Below are 18,385 nucleotides of genomic sequence, written 5' to 3'. Positions count from 1 at the left end.
CATGCCCCACCCTGCTCCTTTCTTCCTGTTTTAATGGAGCAGCAGAACCAGGGCAGGGAGCAGCTGCATGCACAACTGGAGCCAATGGAAGAGGCTCAGGGGTCAGGCAGGGACAGGGAGTTCTCAGCAGTCCAAGCAATAAAATCTGCTGGATTAGAGCAACACAAACACACCCATGTGTGCATAGTCCCACTCTGCACAAAATGCACAGCGTTACAGGAGGCCCAGAGTGTGGGGGCAGATGATGGGCTCGCGCTTGCGCGTGATGTTTCTGTTCACTGAGGTCAGGTCACAAAAAAGGTGCCTCCTCCTGCCTGCACTTCACTTTCAAGCCTGCAACCTGTTACCTCTGGAATCATGCCCCCGTTCCTTTTTTTTGGGCTGTAAATCTCATGATCAATGTTTACTCTTTCGTGCTGTCAAACAGCAGCCCCAGTTCATCAAATCCACAGCTGGAGAGATCTGGGCTAACAGCAACACTTCAGTGGGTGGTATTAGATCTCAGATTTTGTCTTTTCAAAGGCAAGAAAACTGATACTTTTTGAAAACCCCAACAGGACCTGAACTTCATCAACCAGGACAGGAAAGGCTGTTTTACCTCTGAGGCTTGCTGTGACTGCTGCAATTAGACACCAAAAGTGTACTTGAGCACTTCTGCAGGATCTGTGAATGGAGCCCAATTACTTCCAGCCCTGTGAGCAGAAGTTGCTTACTGGCTTATGCAGCCAGTATCCCAATAAATTATCCCAATAAATCCAGGATGCAGCTCTGCCTGTCTCTGGTACACTGCTGCAGTCTGCAGCACACATCTTGTTGTGTCCACCCCGACAAATCCAAGTTTAACAAGATTTAATGTCCCTGTGTGTCTTGTCTAAAACTGTTGCCTTTAATGCAGCTACTGAGAAGATGATGGTTTTATGTACTGGAAAAAACTAGGTCTGCACCTCCACTTCTGTGGGGCTTGATCATACCTCCACCTTCTGAAAGTGAAATAAATCAGTGTTGGATGAGGAAGGGGGCCAGGGAAGTGTGTAAAACTATTTACTGGTACTTTCTGATTTGTTACACATCTCTTGCAGCTTGAATGAGAACTCATGGTCCAGCTCTTAAGTCCACAAAATTACTTTACCTTAAGCTTGTGAATTACCCAGATTTGTTTCTTCTACTCAGTCTCTCACTTTTTTTGCCTAAAGTTTCTAGGATTATTTATTGTAGGTATGTTAAGCAATCTGTAAAGAAATTTGCTTAGATGTATTTCCAGTGTTTTATGACAACAAAACAACTTGAAGTGCTGATCCTCAAACTGAAAATGGAGTGTCTTCAAATTGTTATGGCATCATTCAGGATGTCAGTGTCAGACAGGGTTTGGACTCCATATCAATCTTTCTCTATCAAGAAGATATGTAAAATAAAAAGACAAGATGAGAAGTAAGTCTTTTATTTTATGATGCTGGAGCTCTCTGGCATTTTACAGGTTAATACAAACTGATGCTTCAAATATTAAGGTGAAAGCTGCCACTAATGACCTGTAATGAATATTTCATTTTTTTCTCCATATACGGAAACAATAAAAAAATAACTATAATGAAAATTAACTGTAAGTATGACATTATTCAATCATGAAGAATAGCATTTATTAATATGACATGGAAAATGTATCACATGCAACCTGCCACCATTCAGACCACTCCAGGTATTTTATACAGCTTTAATAAAATCAGTAACAGGATGTTTACTTTTTTAAACAGGACAGAAACACTTATAAATTTTATTGGAACAGTGAGAAATCCTCATCTTGGAAATTGCTGTCAGTAAATGAGATTCATGAAACTCTATGTCTACAGATGTACTGCTTCCCACTCCTTCCCACTCTAACGTGAGTTTCCAATGCAGCTATTTCTGATTGTGAAGGTCTCAGTCTGACTGCAGAGTGTACATTGGCAGAAACATCTGCTGGAGCAGATCCTGCTCTTCCACTGGACTCCAGTGATTTTGTGTGTTGCAAGGAAAACCTGCCTCAAACGTAGTCAGTGCAGCCTTCTGATAGTTTTCAAGGGTGTCAGGCCCAAGGGTGCCTTGGTTTTAACATGCCAATCAACTGGAATACCACAAGAACTCTCAAAAAGGCATTACCTTTCATTTTGGAGAACATAATGAGAAACAGGCAATATAGGATAAATTCTGTACCTTCTGGCTGGAAAGGCATTATTTCATAAAGCAAAATCCTCTGTTAATAGTTCCCAAGAATATCCTTTTCCCTTTTAAGTATTCCTACTACGAACTGATTAGAATCTCCAAAGTAAAAGCTGATGTCTTTATTTAAGACAGGCTAAAAACTAAGAAAGCACAGAGTGGTATCGTCAAGAACTGACAGCTGATGAGTCTGCTGTGATGCATCAAGTATGCAGACCAGTGTAAACAGACCAGTGTCAGTATGGGTTGCACTGGGGGACTCAGTAGCTGTTCAGGAACTCTGCTTGAACACAGTTTTTAACTGTTGGTCAAAGTTTCATTAAGTTCTATACATAGTGGTATCTGCTGTTCCTAAAACAGAATGTTCAGTGAATGAGAGCCCAGGTTGAAAAAGAAAAATTCATAGTTGAGTTTTTGCTCTATCCTAATAAAAATTCTAATAAAAAAATCCTAATAAAATCTGGGCATATAGAAGAAAGTGACCATGGGTATCCTATATCAGCTGTATAGATTGTATAAGTGTTGCATGTAAGCATCCCAACTGGATTATGACTTAGTAAAACAGAAGCTTTTTTTTTTTAATTTGGATTGGGCCTTGACTCAGATTTTCTTAATCCTATAAGATCCTAAACGATAGTTATGGTGTCGAACTAACTGAGTTGCAAGAAGACAAACATCTGTTGTTTTTAAAACTCAGCAGATGCAAAAAGATGAGATGATATGTTGGTTGAAAATTGCTCTTGTATAATTAAAGAACCTTGTATGTGACCAGAAAGTACTGAAGTGACAGGAGAAACATTTAAATACATTTAAATACAAAATACCTTGTTCATTTAGTAAAAAAACCCAGAGAAAATGTGGTATCAATGAAACTTGTCTTAAATGACCAAAGAAAAGATGCTGCTTAAATTAAGTATCAGAGTTATTTATAAGAGAAAATAAACATGACTTATTATGCTTAGGAAAAAATACTAGGCTTAAGACATAGATTTCTCAACCTTTGTTCTGTTGTTTGAACTTAACTGTACCACCTTTTTTTTTGATGTAATCTATGTTGTATGCTGATGAGTGTCTTCTAATCAGTCTTTTTAGTTTTCCTGTAGTGCAGGATTGTGACTGTGACCCAAATATTGAGAATGAGCATGGTTATGAAACGGATGAGAACTAAAATGGAAAAAAAAACCAAACTTGTAAGCATAAATTAAAAAAACCTCAACTGCTGTACTTTTCAGAAGACAGGTTGTTTTGTAAACCTTCACTGATGTATAAACAGGTTGGTTCCTGTTCTGCAGCTCTTTTCGTCAAGTAATTGAATTACCATGTTCAGGAACCCAGAAATTCTCAAAGTAAATATAGCAAAGAAGAGATTTAGCACTTTCAAATTATATCTGAAAATAACACACTACAGTACCTTTAATTCTTTGTGACAAAACCAGGATAGTTCAAGCTTGAATAGTCTCATATACAGTCCTATTTACACCTAAAACTAAACTCGAATCTGAAGCTCACGTGTCCTTTATAGTTGGGTGTTGTTGTTTATTATTCTTTACCACTGTCTGTAAAATTTTGACTTCAGGCAGACACAAAACACTTTTATCTGTCAGATTTTAATCAGAGGAAATCTGACAACTAAGAAAAAAACAATTTTTCACTATCTTGATTAACTTTCCGAATTGTTAAAAACCAAAACAAACATAGCATCTCCACCTGTGAGACAGCAATTTGAAGTATGGTTATATCTCATATCCATTTAGTGAAGGAATTTTCACAGAAATGGACACAAAAGTTTGGTTTCAAGATATGTGTTATTTGACAGTTTCATACATGTGTATGAAACCAAGCTGAACATGCTGAAGTCTTCAGTGTTAGATGTTAGCTGGAAACATTTTCCATTAGGATAGCACACACTATTTCATTTGCAGCTGACAAGAACTATTCATATAATAAGCTGAAATTAACATTTTCTAGAAATTTTAATGCACAAAGCCCACAATAAGAAAAGGAAATGCATAATTTGTAAAGCTGTCACTCAACTATTACAGATTTATTAAGCTGTATTTTATTATATTTATTTCAAGTTTTTTAATGCTTTATTCTGCTATTTTAATAATTAGGTTAAATTTGTAGTGTTTCTGCCTTTTTAAAAAAATAATGGCTTCTGGACTACTTGTTACCACGTGATAATCAAAAGTAGTTTGTTTTTTTTTTTCTCCAGGTATCTGGCTGACTTGTAATCCTGTATGACTTTTTGAGCAGTAACTCCTTCCTACATGATGCCAAACCACTAGGTTCAGGGTTTGTTCCTACGAGACCAGAAAACTGCTTTTGCAAAGCAGCTAAAGCCAACCATGGCAGCTTTTATCTTGGAAAAGCAGAAAATTCCATACATCACTCACCTGCAAGATCATTCGTAGTCATTAGAGTTGTAACTATTCTTGCTGCAAATTGAATGAATTCTGATTAGTGGACTTGACACATTTATACCTTCAAAAATTATGAAATACCTATTTTTTAGCAGAGAATGTTGCATCTATGTACACAGTGTGTAGACATTCCCACTTTCAGTGCATCCACACTTCACTAGTGTAGCTTCAGCTCTCAAAGCTGAGTGACACTGTAACAAGGGTCTTTTTTAATGAGAAAATCACTGATAGGATTTTTGTATCTATCTCACTAGATCGGATGTGGTCAGAGTTCACTGCTTCTCTTTATGTTCAGCTCCCTCCCTGATTAGTTGATACTAAACTACATCCACAACTGAGCTGGTATGACTTAACCATTGTAAATGTTCACATGCATGCTTTTAGGCTTCTGCAAGTATGAGGAATTCAGCTTTCCTTCCCACAACAAATCTAAACATTAATTATTTCACATTTGCAGCAGAAGAAAACCATTTACAAAGTTTATTGCTATTATTCAGCAAATGTACCACAACTTATAATTATTGCCTTAAAAGCGTGTGTTTCACAGGGGAATAGGTCTAGCATCACTATGTTTTATAGTAAGAATATTTTAGCCAAGTTTTTTTAATATGACAAAGACACTTCTGACAAATAGCTGTGGAATTATTCATGCAGTAGGTAATTAGCACATGAACTGCACAAATCACTGTTGGTAGGTTCTTAAATTCTATGTTGAGAAAAGTATTTGCATGTTGTCACAGAGTTAAAGGTGTGTGTTTATCCATAGATGACTTCAGAATTAGCATTGTCCAACTGTCTACAAAATTTAGCACCTTTTCATGCTGGATCACTGGTAATTTTTCTTATATCCTAGAACACTGAAATCTTTTCTTCATAAAGACACTCAGTTATTTCAACTTTATCAGGTTCCTTTGACCATATTTACATGTTTTCTAAGTCAATGTCAATGTGATTGAGCTGGTGTCAATGACAGAACTTGATCTCAAGAGACCCTGGTATCTGAGTCTCAGAAGCTGGCACTAAGGGAAACTACATTAGGCAAGATTTTTACTTACTGTGACTGAGTCAAGACCTCCTGAAAGAGGCATTATGAGGACATACAGCTTTGCACCAAGTTTCCCATCACTTACTTGCACAGGTATATGCAGACAAGCTCCAGGTCAAGGCACTCACTTGTCCTGACTCTTTTGTCTGCCAGAGACACCGCAGCTGAGCCACCTTACTGGCTGCACTGATCAGTGTGCAAAAATTCTGAAAAACAGGTAAAAAAAGAGAAAGAACCTCTGCCACTGTATTATATCAGTGTTTTTGCTTATGCCTGTTGACATGTAATGCACTAAAGCCAGGACAAGCTTTTTCATTAGGGGAAAAAAAAACCAAAAAACTTTTTCAGTATTTTGCAACTCAGGCATTTCAACTTCTAAGGAACCACGAAATAAAAAATTAAAAGTTGCCAGAAGCAGGGAACTGGTTTCTGAGGTACTGTCAAGAAAGAAGCTCAAAGAGCACAACTGATACTACTGTTGACAAATGCTTGATAGAAGCAAACACAATGAAAAGCAAAGAATTAAAAACAGCCTCAACCTGCTACATAACACTGTTGATGCAAGTTAGCTGAAATGAGACTGATTTAATGTAAATGGCAAGGTTGATTCAGACCATCTGTTACCTTTATGACAGGCAAACAAAACCATAAAAGAATGAGAAAACTAACAAGAATGTGTGGAAAATGAGTCCAATTGGTGGGAAAAAGTAATGAAGAAAATCGCCTATTCACTCTGTCATCTGTTTAAGGGGGATTTTGGAAAGACAGTGGGTAGAGACCTCCATCTGGGTCTCTGTGACACGCCCAGAGTTCCCCTGCAACTAAGGATTGGCATTAGGCTTTGAAACTTTCAGCCCTATTTGTATCATCTGTAGCCCAGACAACCACAGTTTGTCTCAACTAAATGTTAACTGTCCCTCTTCTGATAAAAAAGGTGGAGACCAGCTTTCACTTGTATATGGCATTGCTAGATTACATTTTTCTTGCAAATTTTACGACTTAAGGGAAAAAAAAGATCTAGTAGAGTATTTAATATTCCCTATTTCAAATGTTTTGCCTGATACTTTCTTTCATGTTAAAGGTTTATTAATGGGGATTATGACACTAGGAATAAAACGGTCAGCCTTTTTTCAACATCTTAAACTTTTGCTAGTTTTAATTAAGGCACTGCAATTAACAACTTAGCCTCATAACATTCTTATTTTTAATACTCTCTACTGCCCAGTGCTGCTTTGCAGCTACTCAACAGATGTGGAAAAGCTCTATTTGAAAATTGGTGCTGTTCTCAAAGCTAACCCTAATTATTAATTGTTCCAAGGACAAATATAAAGTGAGATTTCACTGATCAAGGGGTCCAGAAAACAAGTTATTTCATATGGAGACCTAATCTCAAATCATAACACAGCACTTACCATGGCCATGTCTAGTATGCGCTTCCTCAGTGTTAGCATGTACCAGCCCCCCCCCAAATCTGACATTATGTTAAGTTTCATAGCACTGAAAATTCTAGGGTAATGCAGCTCTTGAAACTGCCTCAAGATTTAGATGTTTTAAAAACATTGGGAAATAATCTTATTGAAACTTTGTAACCGACTATATTATCTAGATAAAATATATTAAGTGCTGGTTGAAACGCTGTATTCCTATTTTTCACACTTTCTTTGGTTGAACAGTGCCTGGAGTTTCTCGAGAGCTGCTCCAAAGAACAAGACTTGAGATTTAAGCCCAATTCCTATTTTTAAAAAAAAACCAATACACTTCTGTGTTCATCATAGCAAGTACAGTCTGCATGGGCAGGAATCAAAGAAAAAAGATTAATGTTTTTGACCTGCATCTCACAAAGATGTAAATAAAGAATTGATCTTACTTCATAGTAGTTGTTGGCCTTCTAAAGCATAGCTACATAGAAAACTTACTCCTTGTAGAGAATTTAATGTGATCCCAGAAATCAACATATGAATGTGGAATGCATGCTGAGGGGTGGCTGAAAATGATTTACAATGGAAGCACAAAACAAATGATGACATAGCTACTAGGCAAAGAACTACCAAACAAGCTACATAAACAAAAATTCCCAGATTTCAAAGGATACATGACTGCATAGAACAAAGCTCGTTTCATGTTTCCACTGAAACGCAGAATAAACAAAAGGAGAATGACATCTGAAATAAATAAAAAATGCTTGTCAGAGAAGGGACCCAAATGCACTCCCTGATAGTTCCACTGGGCACCATGTCTACAGAAACTTGTTTCCTAGTTTTTGTTTCTTAAATTTAACTGATACCCCAAACACTCAAGCTCCAAAATAAATGTTTGGGGTTTTGTTTTAGAGTCTGAAATGTTTATAACATTTCTCTCACTGGGAGTAGTTGCATAAAGAACAAGTTTACACTGCCACTCCACCTCATCTGTATTAATTAGATCTTTCTCCTCTACCCGATTATCAATTTCCACAAAATTTGTAAGACTTCTGTTACATTTGAGATGTTCATTCCCTCATCCCCTTGACTCCAGCTAGAACTTGTCAGTGGATTCCAATCATTGCAGTACTGTATGTAAACACAGAACTGTAAAGAATGCTGAATGAGCCCTGTTTTATTTCCAAAACACAGCCTAAAAAAGTTACCTTGTGCAATGATGATGGGATATTCCAGGTATGTCTGTAGAGGATAATTGTAATACATCTGGTACCTCAGAAACACAAGGAAGCTGAACAGAAAGACATAAAACAGTGTGACTGCATGAAGATAGAGGATAGCTCCTTCAGAACTTGCTGTTTTACTGTTTAGGTTGTGCCTAAAGGCTCCAAATAGGTGTGGTTTTCAAACTGATCAAATACAAGGTACAAGCCTGATGACTCAGTAGTCTTTTTCTGTTACCCTCAGAGTAGGATGTGCAGAGCTGCCCATACTTCTTGTTAAGGCCTTTTTGTCAGTGTGTAAGCATAATTTTATTAATTACAACCGATGAGAAAGAAATTAAGACTTCCAGGTGTAGAAGATACCTTCTTGCACATGCCATGGCATCTCGGGGCAAACTGGTTTCTCTACATCCATAATTCAATCTGTACATTAACCAGGTTTTACAGGAGCAGAAAACATCTTTCAAGCTGTCCAGATTACACTGTTGTAAGACTGCCCAGTGTAGCTGTACTGATCAGACTCAGAGACTGTTCTTTTATGCACCAACAATGGCAATTCTGCTTCCAGGCACTCCAGAATATATTCCCTAAATGGAATTGAACTTTTATCACATTCTCTTTACTTTCTTCAACTTTCATGAAAGTCCATAGGGTTAGGAAGAAAGTTCCAATCTGCAGAGAGAACTGAAGGATTCTCAGAGCATCGTCTGATGTAAGGAAAAGTTGTTTCCAGCACAGAAAGATGGTTAAAGGAACTGTCTACATTGTAAAGAACTGGCTCTTACAGCATTCAGTATCTGAATTTTGTAGAAGTCTTACTTCTTGTAGGGTCAAATTACACTACTTGCCATCAGCACCATGCTTCTGTGTCACTCCTTTGCCAGGCCACTACTATGCAGAAAAACCCCAGTTTTAACCAGCAACCCGAAAGCTCTTTGCAACTGGATCCAACGTCTTTAAAGGCTGCAGGATACATAGTCTATTAAATAAACAAACAGTCCCAATGTTTCAGAAAGGCCTCATTGCAGCTCTTCCAAAATAGTTTTACCCAGGCCATGTGCAGAACCTACAGTGGTGTGGGTACCATGGTTAGCATGCAGGTGCCAAGGAGACATTTATGGCTTCTCCATGCTCATCTGAAACATCACTTATAAAGCCTCTTTATTGCACATCAGCACACATGAATTATTTTAAAATGCTGGGGCTGTGGGTATGTTATGACTGCTGGCACTAGAGTTTAGCTTGTTTGCTCTGAGGTGTATTAAGGGTAAACAGCAACACCAGGGGTTCAGTGCCACAGAGAAATGCAGTGAGTGAGCAGCCACAGCAGAGAGCAAGCAGAGCTCCATGCAGAAAGGTGTCTGTACACCTGAGTCTCCGCAGCGCCAGACCAGGGTCAGCAGCTGTGCCCATAGCTCAAGACAAGTCACAGGCACATTCAGAAACAACATACTGGGTTTGTGAGGTAATATTTCTGAATAAAAAGCACTTTTTTAGCTTCATGCAGAGAGCCAGCAACCATCTAGGAAGAAATTATTTAGTATGAGAGTGGTGAGACACCGGCACAGGCTGCCCAGGGAAGCTGTGGATGCCCCCTTCCTGGAAGCATTCAAGGCCAGGTTGGAAGGGGCTTTGAGCAACCTGGTCTGAGAGATATCCCTGCCCATGCAGGGGGCTGGGATTAGATGGCCTCAAGTTCCCTTCCAACCCAAACCATTCTGTGATTCTCTTATTCAGATGGATATTTTGGCCACCTCCATCCCTCAGTTCAGCAAATAGAAGGCTTTTCAAGGTATTTTCACTCACATGCTTGCACTCACATTTACATATACACATACAGAGTTCCTGTAGTTACATTCCATCCATACATTCCTCTTTAAGCAAGACTTGGGAAGTCTAGCCCGTGTAACCTTATTATAGACTGACAGATCTTTGGAGTTTGACAAGGTTTGTAATTTCCTTAAAGAATTCTTATGGCTTAATTATTTGGGTGAGAGAAGCCTGTCTAACTGGTACACATACCTGCCCAACAAGGCACACGAACCACTTAATATCCTAAATACATGACTTAAACCCAACAGTAGGTGTTGTCTCCAGCTATGTGGATGGCCTGGGTTGGTCTTGGGCAAATTAAAAAAGACAAGTTTCCCCTTAAACAACATTATGGAAACGCTCTAAAATAGGAAGTTCTCCCTCCACAGAGTGCAAAGCTCAGGGAAGGCGAGACGCGGCATCTGCACATGACAAGCACACCAAGAGTTAGTGACGGGAGAGTGACCGCGTTACAGACAGGAGCGGGTTTAGCCTCAGAGAGAGCAAGGACTGCTCGCGGTGCCCCTTCAGACTGCAGCTGAACACATCGCATGAGTGATCAGAGCTGTGAAGGAAAAAACTTCATTATTAATTGCCACCAGACGCCCGCCCGCCGCTGACAGGGATGGAGGGGGGGGTGGATGGGGGTGGTTCGCCATGTTGTCGCGCTGTGTCCCCCCCAGCCCCGCCGCCGCCTTACCCGGCCAGCTCCAGGAGAAGGCTGCACACGCTGAGCCCCCGCGCCGACTGGGCCATCACCACCGCCACCAGCTGCGGGCCCTTCATCACTGCGCACACCGCCCAGGTGCTCCAGTTGGCCAGGTCCAGCACGGTCAGCACCATCGCGCCGCGCTGCGCACTCGCAGCAGCCCCGCACTGAGGAACCTGCGGTGCTGCGCGCCGTGGCAGGGTGGGGCGAGGAGCCTGCCCGGCCAAGCCCAGCCCGGCCCAGCCCCGCCGGCGGGAGGGAAGCCGTCACAGAGCCCTCCTGGCGCCCGCGTAGCCCGGGGCGTGGGGCGGGAAGGCTGCCGGGCCCGTGGGGACAGGAGAGCCGGGCCCGGCAGCGGCCATCCCCGCTCCGGATCAGCATCGGGCCTCGCCGGGCCTAGGCGAGCTGCCGAGCGGTTTGGCAACCCCGAGGAGGCCGGTGCGGCTTCCTCGGGAGGGCCGGTGCTTCCTGTTAGCTGCATGCGGAGGAAGGGGTCGGTCACCGGCAGTCCCGGTGCTGCCGAAGGCCGCCGTGACCGAGGAGAAGCGGGGCTGGGGAACTCGGGTCTCCGGGCTCCTCTCCGTGCAGCCGGTGTGGCTCCGCGGTGTGGGGCCCGGGAAGCGTTAAGCTACAGTTTGAGAACGCTGCCCCCGAAATTAGTCTTTGTTGCCTTAAAGCAAGTCCGCAGAACGGTAATCATGAGGTGCTGGTTGCTCTGGAAGGTTCGCCATGGGTTTTGTGTACTTAGGAGCAGTGTAGGTCACTCTGGGTTGGGTTCTGTCGGCTGGATTTCAGTTTTCATCCCCAAGGCGGTGTCTCCGCTGCTTCCCCTCCTGTGCTGCTGAGGGGATGCTGTCTGGTGCTGCTGCCTGCAGTGAGGATGGCATCCTGTTGACAGGGGCACTTTCTATTGAGTAGAAAGAAAGTTCAGCAAAATTAAAAATTCCTGCACTAAAAATGGATACAAATGCTGGACCCATCATACTGCCAGAGCAACTTCTCCAGAACATACACCTACCCATCATACATCGTTAAAAAACATAAATCATGATTTTCAAAGCTTTTGTGGATAATTATCAGCTTGTCAGAACTCAGTAAGAGTAGCTATCCCACGAATAGTAATTTGTACTGATGACACACATACAGAATTTTAGATATTTCTTGTCTTCATATGGCTGTGACAATGCAGTGTCAAATCCATACCATGAATTCAGATTTTTTACCAGCAGCATAATGGCTTTAATTGGTTATTTGCATTCTTTTTCATTCTAATGAAAGTGGTATTTCTGTATGAGCAATAGTTTTAGCACTTGCATTTCTCACAAGTTGTTTTGTTTTGATAATATGATTTCAGTTTTATTGCATTCATCCCACATACCTGATTTAAAAAGCAATAAAAAGCTTAATTTATAAATCATGTTGCCTTCTGTGTAATTCAGACATCGAAGCATCAGGTACGTAGGAGAACATTAAATGCAAAACACTGATTTTAATAAATGCACCTGCAAGTACAGAGTTTTAGTTTTAAAACTTTATTTCTGTTATTAATGATTTAAATTAATCAAGCATTTCAAAGTAAAAAAACTCTAAAAGAAGAAAAGAAAAATTGAAGTTACCTTAAATAATGACTTCCAAGATGTTTTTGTTAAACAGTTCTCAGCCTTGTGGGAGCTGGGTAACCCATCACACAAGATGAAGTTATCACACATTTAAAATCAGGTCAGAGGTCTAGATGTGTCTGTCATTTCAGATAATATGAGAATAACAGAAATGTTTAAGGTAGAAGTTGTGTGTCTGCATTACTGTGTGGATGGTGATTCCACAAAATGCTATAAAAATAGAAATAATACTCATTGCCTTATATCCTACCAGGGTAATCCAGAAGCTGAACTGACTTCAAACTATTAAGCAGGTCCATGAGCATGTTCTACTGGTTATATATTTTAAAAAGACTTGAAATGTTTACTTTTATTCAGCATTTCATTTTTTTTTTTAAATCTGTGTTAGTAAAGCAAAATTATTTGCTCTCCTTCCCCAGTCCTGTCTAGGTAATGATAGTTCTCTACATCTGTTTACTGCCTGCTTCTCCTTAAGTAGCAGCTTAGGAACAGAACAGACGTCAAGGTGCTCAGCAGCCCTGTTGAAGATTATGACAAAAAATAATCTATGAAGAGTACAAGAAACTCCTATTTAAATTAGTTTTATTTCAGATTTCAGACTCTTTCACTGAGTAAGTTGTAGCAGAATGCGGAACCACTTTAAATTACAGACCAGTGAGTAAGTTTATTGCATTTGAATCTACAGAGCAGACTGCCTGTTGTGCAGCAGATGGGCAGTGGTTTAACACTGCTGCACCTCAAGTAGAACTGCAAATGTTGATTAATATTGAAAAAAAAAAAAAGTGAAAGAAAATAATCTTTCTGTTATAACCAGAGACAAAAAGCCAAACCAGAATTCTTTTCTGATAATCTTGTTGGCTTATCATAGTGGAGTTTTTAAGCAAAATAATGCCTTGAATTTTGTGGTTTTTCAAGGAATGCAGAGCAAGGAATGCTGTTGTGCTCTTTATTTCCACAGCCTACTATGCTAACAGTGAGTAGTTAATTTTATAGCTAATTGCTGTTCTAAGCTCCAGGTTAAAATAAAGGATATTCCACAACTGAGGGAGCTGGGGGGGGCTGGAGTCAGCCCCCAGGAGATGTGAGGAGGAAAGCTGGGGGTGGAAAGAGTTACCCAGGGACAGCATGTTTGCCCTGGCAGAGGGTGTGACACTGTGGACACACACAGCCCCGGGAAGAAACTGTACCAACAAAGCTGCAGAACTGTGACCATTTTGGGATCACAGGGACAGGGTGGCATAACCCATGACAAGTGCTGTGATGGAAGGATACAAGCTCTTTTGGAAAAGCAGCAGGGAAAGGAGTGGAAATTTGTTCAACACAAACAAGCATCTCATTGCCTGAAGGTTGCTTCTGCTTTGGAGTGAGCAGTGAGAGTCAACTGAGATCTGAAGGATTGGGATCAGTGGGGAGCTCAGCATGAGGAATATTATGTACCTGCTATAAATCATTAGATCAAGAAGAGGAAACAGATAAAGCCTTGAATACCTGGAAGAAAGCTCCTGATTGTAGGCTCAGGTTCTTTGGAAATGTGAATTGCACCGACATCTGGAGGAGCCACCTGGTGGGTTAAAAGCAGTACAACCAATTTTTGTGGGGCTTTTTTTTTTCCTTTTGTTTTTTCTTTTATTTTTTTTCGTTTTTTCTTTTTTTTCCCTTTTTTCTTTTTTTTTCCTTTTATTTCTTTTTTTTTTTCTTTTTTTTCCTTTTTCTTTTTCTATTTTTCTTTTTTATTTTTTTCTCTTTTTTCTTTTTTATATTTTTTCCTTTTTCATTTTTTCTTTCTTTTTCTCTTTTTTCTTTTTTTTTTTCCCTTTTTCTTTTTCTATTTTTTTTGTTTTGTTTTTGTTTTTTATTTTTCTTTTTTTCCCAACCCATATGATAGATCTGTTACTCAGAAACAGAAGGAGCTAGTAGAGAATGTAGAAGCCAAGGATAGACTTTGCAGCAGTGACTACAGGACCTTAGAGCTGAGATCCCAAGAGGAGTAAGGAAAGCAAATATCATAATAAAGATTCTGAGCTTCAGGAGAATGGAATCAGGCTTGTTCAGGAAGCCTGCCTCAGGTATCCCTCAGGAAATTGCAGTGGCAGGTGGCCAGGTCTAGAAGACAGAGGCAGAGGGAGTGAAATTCTAACCAGAATGGAGAAAGACAGAGTTGGGGACTGCAGAAGAAAACAAAGTCTGCTCTGTTGAACCATATGAGATGCATCTGAGGGTGCTGAAGGAGATGCTCAACATTATTGGAAGGCCCCTGGCTGATTTTTGTCTTTGGCAGTTTGGTTGCCAGAGATTTCCAGATAACTGGAAAAAGACAATTGTATCTTCTTGCAGGAAGGAGTATCCAGAGCATTACAGGCTGGCAAACCTATTCTCCATGAAAATTTCTGCCATGAAATTTATGGAAAAAATCTTCCATAATGGCCACCTCTGGATGTTCCCAGGTGCATGAGAGATAAGATGGTGATTTGGAACAAGCAGTTTAGATTTACCAAGGGAAAATTTTGTGCCTCAATCAGCCTAATCCCTTTCTTTGAGAAATCTGGCTTGGTGGATGTAGTTTACCTTGACTCTAGCAAGGTCTTTGACATGGTATCCCTGTAGTAGAAAAAGTGGAAAGAAAAAGTATCCCTGTAGAGAATGAGTGGAAACTACACAGTTGGTAGAAAGCTGAGCAGTCAGGCACAGAGAGCTGTGGTTGTCAGACTGACACTGGGTGAGTGTGAGGTGTCTCTCTGGGACTGATGCTGGGGTGAATACTGCTTTAAGTTTTGCATTAACCACCTGGCCAAGGGGTGCCCTGCATTCTCAGCAGGTCTGTGGACAGTACCACATTGCTGGCAGCGTTCAATCTGCTTGGCAGCTGAACTGCCACATGGAGGGATCTTGGCAGGCTGAAAAGATGGGTTGGCAGAAAATGGATGAAGTTTAATAAAAATTAAAGCCTTTAGCCTGTGACAGAGTAATCCCATGCATCAGTAAAGGCTGCGAGACAACAAGGCCAAACACTTTCAAAGAAAAGGACATGGGGGTCCTCAGGGACAAAAAGTTGAGAGTGAGTCAGCACTGTGGTCTAATGGAAAACTTCATCCTGGGCTGTGTCAGCAAGAAGGTAGCCTGCAGGTTTATGGACATGATCCTTCCTCTCAGTTTAGCACTTGAGAGACCATACCTGAAGTACTGCTGAACACTAGAACTAGCCTGGAGAACAGGCTAGAACACTAGCCTGGAGAGGCTCTGGAATCTCCATCTCTGGAGACGTTCACAACTTAGCAGGACTAGATCCTGAGCAACCTGGTGTAAGGTATGGGAAGGTCCCAAGCTGAAGCCAGACTGTGCCCTCTGACAGAGGAGGGCTGTGGCACAGCTGTGATTGACAGGACTGTGGAAGTGCCTCCTCAGCCTTTGGCAGAACCTGAGTTTCTTGGAGAAGCATCTGTGTCTCAAGGAATTCATCCAAGCAAACATGAAGTTTTCTGAAGAGGGTAAAGTGTACCTGACATGGATTCAGAGTAGCAAGCAGAGGTTTTAAGAGAGACATCATACTTTTAGAAAGGTTTACCTGTTTCTGTCTGTGCAGGTTTTAGGAAAAGCAGGTTGAGTCCCTAACAAATGATTAAAAATACCCCACTTCAGAAAACTGTTGTCTGTTTTAAGATGAACTTAAGAAATGTTCTTCTGTGGAATGTTCTTTAGAGTGTTCTTTATAGAATGCAGACAATGTGGTTGTGTATGTACATAATATATACAATCATATAGTGCCTGGAATGGCAGTATCATCTACCTAATGTTCATAAAAAATCATCCTCTCCTTTCCCTGTTCTAGGATTCTTACTGTTCATGCAGAAATTTTCACAGCACAATGAAACCTTCTTTGCAGGGATATCCATTTTTATTTTTATTTTGGTTTGGGTTTTTTTTTTGGGTGGGTTTTTTTTTTTTTTTTACTTTAGACTAATTTAAATGTCAAAACTAGTTTTAAATACAGTTTCTAAGCAACACTATTTCATTTACAGTTGTCACTGATCTTATAAAATACAACTTTATAGTTAAGATGCCACCTGGAAACTATGTACAGAGACTGTTCTCTATTCTAAAAGTATGCAAAATACAGATACGGATTTACAAAGGTTTTATTAAAAATATTTAATTTTTTATTTTAAGCCAGTAATTTTTATTCTAAGCCAAACACACAAAATTTGGAGGCACTGGAAACGTCTATACACTAAGATACCAATCTTAATGATCCTCAAAAGTCACCAGAGAAAGCAGTATATCTAATTGAAGAACTAAATTAATACAGCTACCCACTTGTGCTCTTTAACTGAAAGAGTACAGAAAACGAATTGTCTAAACATGTATAATCTTTTGTTTGACAGCTGGCAGCAAATGGGAAAAAAGCTTATAACACTGAAGCACAAGTGATACATCATGAGAACTCTTTACAAGAAGCTTACAACACAGTTTAGTATCTACACAGTATCTTTAATAAATGGAATTTCCACTGGTTATTTACAGATTTCAGTGCTGTTATAGTTTCATCTAGTCTTTCTAAGAGACTCTGCTTATATAAATAAGGATTAGATGGCCAAGTTCATTATGGAAAAAGAAAAATTATTTTTAAACTCGGGATGAAAATGGTGTCTAGAGAATATCTGTTTGCTTCCTCCTATTTGCAGATGCTAGGGCAATTTTAATGAGGACCTTAGATATTCCCAAAAGGTCTTTTCTGGAGATTGATGTACATAGTGGACAGATCCAAAGTAACTTATGAAATATAATGCTGGGTACCAGAGGATGGCTAACTGTAGTAGCATGAAATAATTTGCATTTCAAAGGAAAGTGTAATAAATGAACAAAATAAGGTGTTCAGTTCAACAGAATTTGCCCATATCCCGTGGATTATCAGATCTATTCCACATGGAAAACTTTTTTTTCCAAAACAGTCATTTTTATCTTAGGGATATTCATTGAGATATCAAGTGCTTAAGAGTTAATTTCAACAGGAAATGAGAATGGAGTTTTGAGAGTGAGCAGAGCTACTTACTCCTGTCCAGTGGTTTGTTTCCCACCAAGATTTTAAAGTCATTAGTGAGCTTAATCAGGACATCAAGGTATTAATTCCACATCAGAAGAGACAGTGCACTTGTGGGTTGCTGTGATCTCAGAACAAGGCACAAGGCTACATTTTCCAAGCTTGGACTTTTAAATGACTGAGCCAAGAATCCTTGCATATTTTGTCTCTGTTTCAGGTGCACCTACAGACTTTCATGTTGAAATCTACTGGACTGAAGTGACCTGTGCAAGTACAGCTGAGGAGGAGTGCAGGGGTGTATAAGGGTCTTGCTGTGCTGTATCCACATAATCACTGCAAGTACCCACTGCAGGACTCCCTGCCATCACAATGGGTGTCCTGTGATTTGGGTTCCCTGATTAGGGACACACTCAGGACTCCAGTTCATTGCTGGGAGCTTCCTGGTGCTGTTCATACACGTGATGTAATGACACGAATCTACTCTTTGAGATTTGTTCTTACCTGGCTGTCAGTAAGGCACTAGTTAAGCCTCCTAGATGTGTGTGATTGAAAGAGGCACATCTGTGCTTTATGAAAAATATTTTCTGGAGGAGTAGCTAGAAGAATTAGAAATATATTTTTAATTTTAAAAAGTGGTTAATCTGCATTAATCAGGTGTAGTTGAAATAGGAATGTTTTAAACTGTTCTTGAATGTGTTTGAAAAATGTTTGCAAAGTTTGTTTTGATCCCAAAATCTCTGGTGAAAATCTCTCCAGATTGTAATTAAATTTTTACAAAAAAAGACAAAACCTGTTAAATACATCATTCTTGACTGATGTGTATGTTTAGGCTTCAAAGGTGGAGATTCCTCAGGGAATCTACTCCAATCCTGTATTAATTAGTTTCCCAGAAGGTTAACAGGATTTTT

General features: G+C 40.0%; 1 protein-coding gene across 1 annotated transcript; it reads right to left on the bottom strand.

The window, feature by feature from the left end:
- Nucleotides 1–1,075: 1,075 nt before the first annotated feature.
- Nucleotides 1,076–11,102, bottom strand: SLC66A3 (solute carrier family 66 member 3). The gene is made up of 7 exons (XM_030448469.1): nucleotides 10,815–11,102; nucleotides 8,288–8,370; nucleotides 7,746–7,823; nucleotides 7,074–7,126; nucleotides 5,747–5,867; nucleotides 4,590–4,631; nucleotides 1,076–3,357 (listed from the first exon to the last, which is right to left on the bottom strand). The coding sequence occupies exons 1-7, from the start codon at nucleotides 10,955–10,957 to the stop codon at nucleotides 3,269–3,271; spliced, it is 609 nt and encodes a 202-aa protein (XP_030304329.1). The 5' UTR covers nucleotides 10,958–11,102; the 3' UTR covers nucleotides 1,076–3,268.
- Nucleotides 11,103–18,385: the final 7,283 nt, after the last annotated feature.

Source organism: Calypte anna, chromosome 3, assembly GCF_003957555.1.
Source record: "Calypte anna isolate BGI_N300 chromosome 3, bCalAnn1_v1.p, whole genome shotgun sequence".
Classification (NCBI taxonomy): Eukaryota; Metazoa; Chordata; class Aves; order Apodiformes; family Trochilidae; genus Calypte; species Calypte anna.
This window is presented reverse-complemented; position numbering and strand designations above follow the sequence as displayed.